General features: G+C 34.8%; 1 protein-coding gene across 2 annotated transcripts in view; it reads left to right on the top strand.

The window, feature by feature from the left end:
• NAALADL2 (N-acetylated alpha-linked acidic dipeptidase like 2) overlaps positions 1-12,549 on the top strand; it is a 1,153,076-nt gene that overhangs the window by 548,899 nt on the left and 591,628 nt on the right. For both annotated transcript variants that reach the window (XM_029214633.1, XM_029214632.1), the window contains one exon: positions 2,691-2,964. In XM_029214633.1, the coding sequence (XP_029070466.1) occupies positions 2,691-2,964 (274 nt within the window). The remainder of the gene's footprint in view (positions 1-2,690; positions 2,965-12,549) is intronic.

Genomic DNA, 12,549 nt, shown 5'->3' with positions numbered 1-12,549 from the left:
CATCCAAACACATCAATGATCTGTTTGATCAAAAATGATCAATGAAACAAATTAATCATAGAAAATAGGTCAATGGAACAGAATAGTGAGCCCAGAAATAAACCCAATATATATGGTCAATTAATTTTTGACCAAGGAGGCAAGAACACAACGGGGAAAGAACAGTGTCTTCAATAAATCGTGTAAGGAAAACAATGTACACATGCAAAAGAAACCCCTATCTTACTCCATCATAAATATTAACTTGAAATGGATTAAGGACTTAAATGTAAGACCCAAAACTGCAATACTCCTAAAAAAGAATACTTCTTGACATTGGTCTTGGCAATTTTTTTGCCAAGGAAATGATTAACAAAATAAAAAGGCAACCTCTGGAATAGGAGAAAATACCCAACGTATAGCTAATAAGGGGATAATATCTAAAATATATAAGAAACTCACACAATTCAATAGCAAAAAAAAAAACAGTTAAAAACTGGACAGAGGACCTTAATATTTCTCCAAAGAAGATACAGAGATGACCAATAGATACATGAAAGGTTCTCAACATCATCAGGGAATACAAAGCAAAACCACAATGAAATATCACCTCACACCTGTTAGGAGATCTGTCAAAAAGACTAGACAGCAAATGCTGGTGAGGGTGTGAACAAAAGGTAAAATTGTACACTGCTGGTGGGAATGTAAACTGGTAGAGCCATTATGGAAAATAGTATAGAGGTTCCTCAAAAAATTAAATCTAGAACTACCACAATTTAGCTGTACTACTTCTGTGTATATATCCAAAGAAAATGAAGTCAGTATCTAAAAGAGATATCTGCATTGCCATGTTTACTGCAGCATTATTCACAATAGCCAAAGTATGAAAACAACCTAAGTGTTCATGGACAGATGAATGGATAAAGAAAAGTGGTGTGTATATACAATATACACATTCAATAATATTATTCGGCCTTAAAAAAGGAGATCATGCCATTAGCGACAATGAAGATGAATTCAGAGAACACTGTGATAAGTGCGATAAGCCAGACCAAGAAAGCCAGAGACTGCATCATATCACTTACATGTTGAATCTTAAAAAAAGTCAAACTCTTGGAAACAGGGTAGAATCATAGTTGTCAGGGACTGGGCGTTGAGGGAAATGGGGAGATGTTGGTCAAAGAATAGAAGCCTTCAGTTATAAGATGAATAAGTTCTGAGAATCTAACGTGTAGCATGGTGACTATAGTTAACAATACTGTATTGTATTCTTGAATTTTGCCAAGAGAGTAGATCTTAAGTGGTCTCAACACACACAGGCACACAACTAAGTAACAAAGGTGAGTTGATGGATGTGTTAATTTGATTGTGATAATAATTTCACACCATACATGTATATTAAATCATCATGTTGTACACTTTAAATATATACAATTTCGTTTGTCAATTATACCTCAAAAAGCCTCCCCACCAAAAAAAGAAAAAAAAAATACAAGGCTGACCAGTATTATTCAGAATAAAAAGTAGAATTCTTCCCATAAGTTTTTCCATAAAATTTACATGACACTGATGATTGGTCAAATTAGATATTTTTTTTAAAAAGAATAGAAATAACCTTAAAAAGATAGAAAACAATTGGTAAATTGTCATCGCACCTTCCTGTATACACCAGCTTTTAAGCTGTGTCAACAGACCTTTTTTCTCCAGTAATACTTTCCTATACCATCCTATGTATTTTTTTCCATTGTGCCTGTTTCTTATTCTTTTTTCAAATATGTTTCATTGAGGGTTCTTGAATAAACAGGGTCCTAAAATAAGGATGTGTGAGAAAAATAATTTGATGGGCAAAAATGACAACTATAGTAAAATATCCACTTAGGTATTAGTTTGGATAGCAATAAAATGCTTATAGGAAGATTTTTTGCCAAAAAAAGAGCTGGTTCCTTTGCATTCTAGCCCAAAACAAAGCAAAACTTTATTAAATTTTTCTTTTTCAATTTCCCATATCTCATGCTTTTCTAGGTTCTATGCATTTTTTAAACAGAGCTTGTCTGGTTTCTAGGATGTCCTAAGCAAAAGTAGTGTCATTATGGGTTATGGAACAAGTATAGGAATAAATATATAGACTACACAGCAAGCACACACAAAAATTAACTTCATATTGGTTTGACAATCTGTGGTTGGTTTTGCCACAATATACTGATTTTATTGCATATCATTATGTTCATAGCATCATGTAATTTGGCATGTAATTTGTATCAGAAGAGTTCCCTCTGAATTATTTTTTAAATACCAATATCTGTGTATTAATCACATAGCTTTATATGTAATCATATTAGCTACAGTGCAGAACTGTCTCAACAAACATGACCCCTAGGTTTGGAGCCGAGTTTTAAATAGATTATGTTGTTGTCAATAGAAGGATCAGAAGTAATAAAAGAGCTAGTTGGCATTAATTCTGCTCTTCTCTGTAGTCCCATAGACCTTTATTAGTTCTTAATTTGAGTTTAATTCATTCTGCTTTGATTTTCTATAATTTCTGTAAAGCTCATCACCTCTACCAAATTGTGAATTTCTTGTGTAGTGTCCTGTCTCACGCATCTTTCACATCCCACATCTATTAATAATGGTTCGTATACTGAATTACCACAACTTGAAAGAATAAAGATTTCCTTTTTTTTTTTAGAATATACCTTTTAAATTTCTTTCAGAAATTTGGTACAACTGTACAAAAGTGAAAACGACATAGAAATTTCAAAGAAGATTAAGACTCAGTGGACTTCTTTGGGCCTAGAAGACGTACAGTTTGTAAATTACTCTGTGCTGCTGAACCTGCCAGGCCCTTCTCCCAGCTCAGTGACTCTAAGCAGCAGTGGCCAGTGCTTTCATCCTAATGGCCAGCCTTGCAGCGAAGAAGCCAGACAACACGGCAGCCAAGATCCGCTCTACTCATATGCAGCCTATTCTGCCAGTGGAACTCTCAAGGTAATATGACAATTTGTCTCTGTCATTTACAGTGAAATGAAATTAGAAAACAACAGCTTTCATCTAAATTGAGCTAACTGGCAAGAAGCAACATACCAAAATAACCAGTAAATACTCTCAGTGTGGAGGTGCCAGGAAAGGGGAAGGAAGATTTGAATTACCTGACCCTTTTCTTGTCATATTTTGAAAGTGAAAACATGTTAGAAGAATTTAATTTAAAAGTGTTGAGTGTGTGACTGAGTCATTCACAGTTTGCTTAATCCTTACAGTGTGAGTTCATTTCGTTCTTTGGTTCTGAAGATGCAAATTTTAATACATCAATGTGGACAGAAAGAATAGAAACGGAAGCAGTTGTGTTTTGAAATTGTGTATGCACACAAGAAATGAAGTGGAAAATTGATGTGATTACTCACACATTTAAGATCTGACATACAGTGTGTCTGCTTTATGATGGAAAATATAAACAAGGGACCAGGCGTGAATTATTGCTTTAGTCTTTCTGGGTTAGCTGGTTTTTTGATGTGGTGGTTTTTTGGCATTGTGGTAAAGTGCACAGCTTCTAGAGCCACGTGGGCTAGTTTCAAATCTCAGCTGCCCAATTACCACTGTTAATTAAGCATATAGGGCTGAGTTTTCTCATCTCTGTAATGGGGATAATAATAGTTCCAGCTTCATAAGCTGGTTATGAGAATTAAATTAATATATGTAAATCTTGGAGGATAGAGCTTAGCCTATGTTAAGGACAAGAGAGCAGTTAGATACCATAGCATTTAATTGGTCACTAGTTTCCTTTATATAGGTAACTTTTCCATCTCCATGTAAAAGTCTCATTTGAATAAACACATTCAGGTTTTTTTTATAAAACTATTGATTTCTTCTATAGATTTTATATGAATGAAATGCTGTTTCTGATTGTTGATTATTGGCACAGATTTTTAAGAATCCAACTTATTATTAACTCTGATTAAGATGATTAATTTAAATCACTTAAAATTACATTGCAGAAATACATGCTTGTTCCCAATTTAAAAAAAATTTTTTTTTGGGTGCGGCATGAGGAGAAGCAGCTAACAACTGCTTTGGCATTGTTCTTGTTCTGTGTTGTAACATTCTTTGATATTTAGCAGAACCGCATATAACCAGCACCACCTTGAAAACCTTTTTATTAATTAAAAGTTAACATAATATTAAATATCTGTAATATTTCTAGTGTAGGGCTCATGATTTGACTTGATGAATATACACTATGTCTGATAGGCAATAATGGAAAAGTACTTGCGTACTAATGGAAATAGAGGAGGCCGCCATCACTCTTTCTTTGGTTCAGAAACTTTGGTCCCAAGTCGAGATTCTAAAGTTACCCCACATATTTTAGACTCCCAACCCTACATAAGCCCTACACATTTCCAGGCTCCTCTTTATCCTGGTTGATTCAAGTACAGCACAGTCATCTCCTTCCTTAAACAAAAGCATGTCCAAAACACAGAACAAGAACAAAACCCCAGAAGCTTGAGTGGATCCTTGGAATCACCCCCATCTATTTTCTTTCCAGTTTCCTCTGGCAAACATCCATTATTCCTGGACTGAGGTGATATGGAAAAGCCGTGGAACTATAGCTTGTGTCTCCTTAGTGTGTACCTCTTTAATAATTGCCTGGGCACATTGGATTTTTTTTTATATTCCTGTGTAACCATATCTCTGTGGGATTTTCACACATTTATCTTACCAGTTATAAGTGTTTAAATTTTCTCTTTGTTTCATATAAAAGAAAACCAAGGTCTACTATAGAATCATGGAAGTAGTTAAGTGTCTGCGAAGTCATGAGTCATGGAAATCTAGTATTATCTTGGTAGGAATGTAAATTGGTGCAGCCACTATGGAAAACAGTATGGAGGTTCCTCAAAAAACTAAAAACAGAGTTACCACATGACTGAGCAATTCCACTTCTGGGTATATATTCGAAGAAAACAAAAACACTAACTCAAAAAAATACGCCCACCCCAATGTTCATAGCAGTGTAATTTTTTACACACACACACAGGCGCCCACACACAATGGAATATTACTCAGCCATAAAAAATGAAATTTTGCCATTTGAAGCAACATGGATGGACCTGGAGGATATTATGCTTAGTGAAATGTCAGCCAGAGAAAGGAAAATACTCTATTTTATCACTTATGTGTGGAATCTAAAAAATAAAGTGAATGAATATAACAAAATAAAAAGAGACTCACAGATATCGACAACAAACTAGTGGTTACCAGTGAGGAGAGGGAAGGCGAAGGGCAAGATAGGAGATTAAGAGATACAAATTACTATGTATAAAGTAAATAAGCTACAAAGATATATTGTACAGCACAGGGAATATAGCCAATATTTTATAATAACTTTAAATGGAGTACAATCTATAAAAATATTGAATACCTATGTTGCGTACCTGGAACCAATATAATATTATAAATCAACTATATTTGAATTTAAAAATACCATTTTCAATAAAGAAGTGGTGAAAAAGATTTTAAATAATATAGCTATTAAAAGGGAGAAATAAAGTTAGCTATAGATGTAGAAGTGTATTCCATGTGTGAAATATTAGGCCTAGATAGAAGGGAATAATGTTAAAGGAACTAAAATGCAATTATAGATAAAACAAACACTTTGTGTTTGAAGAACATAATTTAAGAAATTAACCGTGCAAATTAGATGACAACACTGGCAATAAGTATTTTTAGAATTATGTTAATAATTCAAATCTATTACACTAAGTACATAATAATTTAAAGATTTATATAAATAAAGGACATAATGTGATATTGACTTTTTAAACTTTTACTATATTAGTATTATAATTTTCAAAAGCAAAGCAATTTCTTGGTGACTATTTTATATGCATATAGAATACTTGCATATATTTTATATACATGTTTTAGATAGGTGTATTACTGAAACTCGCATATTCTAATTAATAGGACACTGGTGAATTTTCTGTGTCTCTTCAGACTATTTCCCAATTCAAATCAAGCTTGAGAGGTTGCTGCTGATGACTCAGGCATACCGACTTTTTGATTTTGAGTACACTGTATTTGCATGAATTTCTATCAGGCAGTGCCATTAACAAGTTCTTAAATTATTCTAGTCTAACTGCCAGCAAAGCTCCCCACTACTTTTGCTTTTGACAAGGTTATTTGTAGAAGAGCCATGCCCTTTTACTTTGAAGAGCTGTCATGTCCATTCATCATATGACCGTTTTGTATAAGCTTCCAATTTTTGCTTTCTGCTAACAGTCTAAACAGCATTTGTGATATCTGAGATCTACTTCGAAAACCTACTTAGTGCCAGCATGATGGATGGTGTACTTTGCAACATTTTGTAATTCATTGTGCACTGGAAAGGTGACATTGTTTACCCCATCATAATGACAGGTGGGTCAGTAAAATGGTCCTGAGGAGAGTTTTCCTGTCAGATGCAAAATACATATTAAAATGGATACATAAATAATTTAGCATGAATGAGGTTAGCTTCAGGGAATAAACAGTGATTTATATTTTTATTAAAGGGAAATATCAACTATAATATCATCATAATGTTAAAGACATTGATAGTGCTGGCAATGTCTAGTCAGTTTTATAAATAGAATATATGGCTTTATGTAATTCCTGTGCAGTTATTTCTTTTGTCCTTTGTGAAACCAGTGCAGGTACAGAAGAGTAAAGGGAACAATTAGTATTTAATACAGGTTGGTCAGGTTGGGTCTACCATGTTCTTACTTTGAATAAGGGATTTGTTTTTATTCCAATACATTTTATAAATGTTGAAGTTTTCTTTCTGTTAAGCATTACTTTGTATCGGGAAGACAAGCCAAATGATGCAGTTTTATGAAGAAACATTTTCAACAACTCATTAGCTGTGCATGAAATATTGTTACCAGCACACTTCTCACTATCCCATTCCTCAGAAAGCATAGTTCAGGAGCCCAGACTGGCAACCTTCCTTACCAGTTGCACATCTGTGGATTGGTTGCTTCAATTCTCTAAGCCTCAAAAGTCCTTATCTGTATAAGGGGAATAGTAATAGTACCTCAAATGATTGTTGTGAGGAAGAAATGATAGAAACCATGTCAAGGGCCCGGAACTTAGAAGCACTCAATAAATGTTAGCTATTGTTATTAGTAGTTGGTATAAAGTAGATGCATTTAAATGGGAGAAATTAAGAAAATATCAGAACTATATATCATAAAATTTGGAGTACAAATGTTTACCACATTGTCTGAATACAGTCTTCCTGTCTTCTATTTAACATGACAAATATTAATCATTAGGGAGGAAAATGCCTTAAGTATGAATACATAATAAAATAAATATAATTCCCTGATATATAATATAATTTTTCATTTAAAACTGAAAGCTCAGATAAATGAAGTATTTTATTTTTGAATGCAGAATGGCAAAGCATGTCAGGTTGGGCCTGAAGAGCGTTGCTTGTCTTTGTTTTGTGAAATTTCATGACATAGTTTAACACATGAAATCTGAGCACTGTATCAAATATTTTGTCAAAAAGTCTTAAAGAGAAAATAATCGCTGCATGGAATCCTTGGATAACTTGTAATCAGATGTCCGTTTTCTCACGGCTAGGAAGACTTTGTCTTCCTCTTTTATTCCTCTTTTATTTTTAATATTCTCAAACAAAGGCAAACTTATCAGTGTTATGGCAGAAGGCAAAGCTATATGTATTTAGCTCTGAATGCTTCCTGTTACAGATAAAAATATCGGAAAGCTAAAGGAATAGAATGAAATTGTATTATTGTCTGGGTATGAAGATGAGGCTACTGTCTCACAAATAAAGAAATGTGAACTTCGAGCAGTTTTTCAATGCTGAAAAGGATTTTGCATTTTATTTGTCTCCCCTCTTTTCTGGAATCCATCTTTTGTTCAACGGTGCACAAATGTGAGATGAATGGCTTTGAACAAAGTTGTATGTAAGTGATTCACTTTAAAAAATCTACATAAAATCCCTTGGTTTAATATAACCTTCTGTTTCTGATTTCACGAGCTCTGTGCAGTAACTGAGTTAACAAAATAATTTCAAAGTTGGCTGCTTTTTTTTGTTTTTTCAAGATAGTCCATGGGACTAGTTTCCATATATTTAAGGTATATATTTTTCCTGGATTTAAAATTTCGTAGATAGAAGCATTTACAAATAAAAAAGTGATATATCACAACATAGTGTCCATAGTGAAATATTTGTTAGGGAGGTTACATCTTATTCCTGGGAAAGAATAAAAGCCTATTTTATGAAATAAAAGTTTACAACAAAGATAGTTGAACTCACCTAAACAGTTAAAGTACAAAGGACTATTTTTCTCCCTCTTCATTAGAAGAAATATAACATTTTGAGTGAGAAAGTGTTTGACTACAGATTTCTTTTTTATTTTTAAATTTATTAATTTATATTTGGCTGTGTTGGGTCTTCGTTTCTGTGCGAGGGCTTTCTCTAGTTGCAGCAAGCGGGGGCCACTCTTCATCGTGGTGCGCAGGCCTCTCTTTGTACTTTTTTTTTTTTTTTTTTTTTTTGCTGTACGCGGGCCTCTCACTGTTGTGGTCTCTCCCATTGCGGAGCACAGGCTCCGGAAGCGCAGGCTCAGCGGCCATGGCTCATGGGACCAGTTGCTCCACGGCATGTGGGATCTAACCAGACCAGGGCTCGAACCCGTGTCCCCTGCATTGGCAGGCAGATTCTCAACCACTGCTTCATCAGAGAAGCCCCTTGACTACAGATTTCTAATTTGACTAAAGTTATTTCTAAAGATTCTGAATCACCATAATTGTTGTTTGACAGAAAATTCTAGGTCAGGATTTTTAGTTGTTTTTTTTTTTGCGGTATGCGGGCCTCTCACTGTTGTGACCTCCCCCGTTCCGGAGCACAGGCTCCGGACGCGCAGGCTCAGCGGCCATGGCTCACGGGCCCAGCCGCTCCGCGGCACGTGGGATCTTCCCGGACCGGGGCACGAACCCCTGCCCGCTGCATCGGCAGGCAGACCCCCAACCACTGCGCCACCAGGAAAGCCCAGGATTTTTAGTTTTAATAGAAGTTAAAGCATACCACTTACAATGTTTTGATAACATAACTTTCTTAGCAGATTTAATATATAGTTTAATTTTCATAAAATGCCAGTATACAGTTTACAAATAAGATTTACCTCATTTCATTGGATGCTGCAAATTCAGTCTTTTCAGAACTAGAGAGATCTGTGCAAAAGTTGATCCTTAGGTTTATGCACTATTTCAGTACATTAATATAGTTGATTTTAAAGGAAGCAGAATTCTATCATATTACTTTCATGGTCTCCAGGAAGAATTCTCTTGAATGAATTTGCAACTTCTTCAATATCCTTACCTTAATAAGTTGAGTATCATTTATTAAATAAAGTACCCTTTGATTATTAATCTGTTTTTCCTTGTATTTTAATTTGATACTGAAAGATAAACTGACTGATACAGAATTTAGCCTGCTGGCTGTCACTAATGTAACAAGAAACACTCAACATTTAGCAAGTATATACTGAGTGCCCTTTTTTTATGCTGATCACAGGAGCAAAATGATCCATAAGAAAGTTTTGGACACTGCCCACATGTAGCTGGCAGTCTAATAGGGGAAACTTGCTATTAGGTAAGCAATTACACAACTGCATGGTGCCATCCTGCTATGAAAACTAGCAAGTTACCTAAATATTCTAGACTCCATTTCCTCATCTGTATAGTGGTCAGAAATATCGAGAAATATGAATGTTCTGAAGATTGAAAACAACTGATGTAATCTCCATGGTAAAACGTCTAGTACAGAGGACATAAATGGTTAAATACTGATTTTCTTTTTCCTTTTTTATCATAACAGCTCTGTCCAATTTAACCCTTCTTATAATACACATGTGCGTGCATGTGATCTCTCCCTCTCTCTCTCTTCCTCCCTCCCTCTCTCCCTCTAAGGTTCTGTATTCAAATTCCAGTTTTCCAACAGCTGGGGTTCCCTGTGAACCTCCTCTTGCCCTCATCTCTCTCTTGCCGTTACCCATCTCTTGCCCTGATCTACTTCTGAATTTTTTCCACTTTGCCAAGACCTAGGCACACGCTTCAACCCACATCTCTAATGCATATCTTTTTTTTCTAAATTACCTAGAAAATCCTTAAACAGTGCATTTTTTTCTTCCCAACAATTTGTTTTCTTAATTTAGTATACATTCTTATCCCAGGTTTGCATTATTTTGCCTGTTGACTTTGGAGATTATTGATGTAAATATGGAAATATAATCCTGACAGAACTTTGCTTCACTTTGGTTAAATTTCTATATTACAGTACTTTTTAACTTAATTTTCTCTCCTTTAGATGGATGTGCTTTATATGTTAGATTATAAAACATTTCACAAGTTGTTAAAAATGGTTACTATATGCCAAGACAAGTGACTACTCTGGCTTATCTTTGTTTTTTCTGCTTTCAAAACATGGTCACTGTACACAAATAAAATAAAATATTCACTGTGCCATTAAGCACTGCATTTAGCATATCATTGTAGCAAATATCTTTTCAGCATGTGTTTATATTACAGTAATAAAAAGTGATAAAATTGACAAGCCATCCCTTTATCTGACCTTTTACACTGAAGACAGCAGAATGGATTGTGTGTCTCATGCTTAGTGCTGAATTCAGTTGGGATATACTAGTTTAGCACACTTGCTGGTGTCCCTTCTGATCGGTTGGGAGTCTATTTTAACTGATTAGTTCTTCTGCTGTTCTAGTAATTAAATATTTTAAATAACTAAATATTATTTAAATTATTAATAGCTTTTTAATACTAAAATACTTAATATTTTATATATCTGGATGCTTATGCCAACCCCATCTTAACTGGTCTTTATTAGCTAGAATACTAGTTTGAGAAGGAGTTTGAAAGGATTGATTAGTGATGTCTGACACAAGGGTGGGAGGAAGCAGCATTGGCTTTCGTGTTTTAATACATTGTCGTTTTCATAATAAGGTCTATGATGGAAAGCCCTTCAGTGAACTTGAGAAAAAGAACTAAGAAATTACTAACAATCTTTGCATTTTGAACTCTTCATCATTACTAATATACTATTTTTTTAGAAAGGATAACAGTAAACATGGGAGATCATTCTGATTTTACAAGTTTTTAATAAACATAAGCACTTTAATTTGAAGAATATTCAAAAGCTAGATTACATAAAGTAGTAGTAAGTTTCTAAAGTAAAATTTGTATTTAGATGAATAGTACTTCTGATAACCCTGTATTTTGTCAGTATGAGAACTGCTTGGGTTTACCATTTCTGACTTTGAGTAGAAAATTACTGTTTTAGTCAAAGCAGGCTTTTCAAATATTCTGTACATTCAGAATCTCTCTTAGAGAAAACTGGGAGGATTCAGAGTGATTGATTTGGTTGAAAATGTCAAGTCTGAAAAATTTCAAGGCATACATTTCATAAGCATGAATAATTTTTGCTACCTCAGGTAGAAGAGAAACATGGCCCTGGATCATTCCTCAATGTTGAACCCAGGCCACCAGCAGGTGGAGGGCCCCAGAAACACTTCTCTGACCTGGCTACTTTCCATGATTGTTCTACTAATTTTAGTTAGCTTACTACAGAAAATAACAATTCTATTCAGTTCTCTTGTTTGTTCTCTTCTGTTGCTTCTTCTCAGAATAGTCTCTCCACTTTTCTATAGAACATTTGGTGCTATAGAATGTCACTTTTTAATGTTTTGATATTTAGTCATTGCTAATTATTTGGTTTATGATTCCTTCTAATCACATATTTTACAGTGGATAGAAGATAATTGTATTTTACTGTTCATTTCTAAAGTGTACCAGTATCCTCTTAGCTGTTACTATGTGGCCCGTCTGTTGTCATGCCGATACTTTTTCTTTTTTAACAAAGTATAAATATTTGATTTTCTGTTACAATTGTTGTTTTTTAAGTTCTTTGTTCAAAAAGTAACATGTAGGGCTTCCCTGGTGGCGCAGTGGTTGAGAGTCTGCCTGCCGATGCAGGGGACACGGGTTCGTGCCCCAGTCTGGGAAGAACCCACATGCCACGAAGCAGCTAGGCCTGTGAGCCATGGCCGCTGAGCCTGCACGTCTGGAGCCTGCGCTCCACAACGGGAGAGGCCACAACAGTGAGAGGCCTGTGTACCGCAAAAAAAAAAAAAAAAAAAAAAAAAATTAACATATAAAATTTAAATAAAAATTAATGTGTAGACTTTTTAATATTTCTCTCTGGTAAAAAAAAATAAAACAGAGCTAGTTTCCTTTCACTCTGCATCTCTCATTTACTCTTTCCTATGTGTCAGGAAGTCCTCTATGTGTTAGGGAAAAACTGGTACACATAGAGTAAATAGTTCAACAAGCACCTACATTCCTGTTCACTTGGCATTTCCCAAAGACTGCTCAGATGTGACTTAATCCTTGATACTTGGACATAAATTAAACATGGTATGCCAACTGGTAAGTGGACGGTTTTCTAGCATGACAGAATACATGCAATAAAGAGAGGTTCATTGTAGCAACAAGAATGGT

Source organism: Monodon monoceros, unplaced genomic scaffold, assembly GCF_005190385.1.
Source record: "Monodon monoceros isolate NGI ecotype Baffin Bay Population unplaced genomic scaffold, NGI_Narwhal_1 Super_Scaffold_11, whole genome shotgun sequence".
In the NCBI taxonomy this organism is placed as follows: domain Eukaryota; kingdom Metazoa; phylum Chordata; class Mammalia; order Artiodactyla; family Monodontidae; genus Monodon; species Monodon monoceros.
Note: the sequence above shows the minus strand (reverse complement) of the source record. Positions and strands in the feature narration are given on the sequence as shown.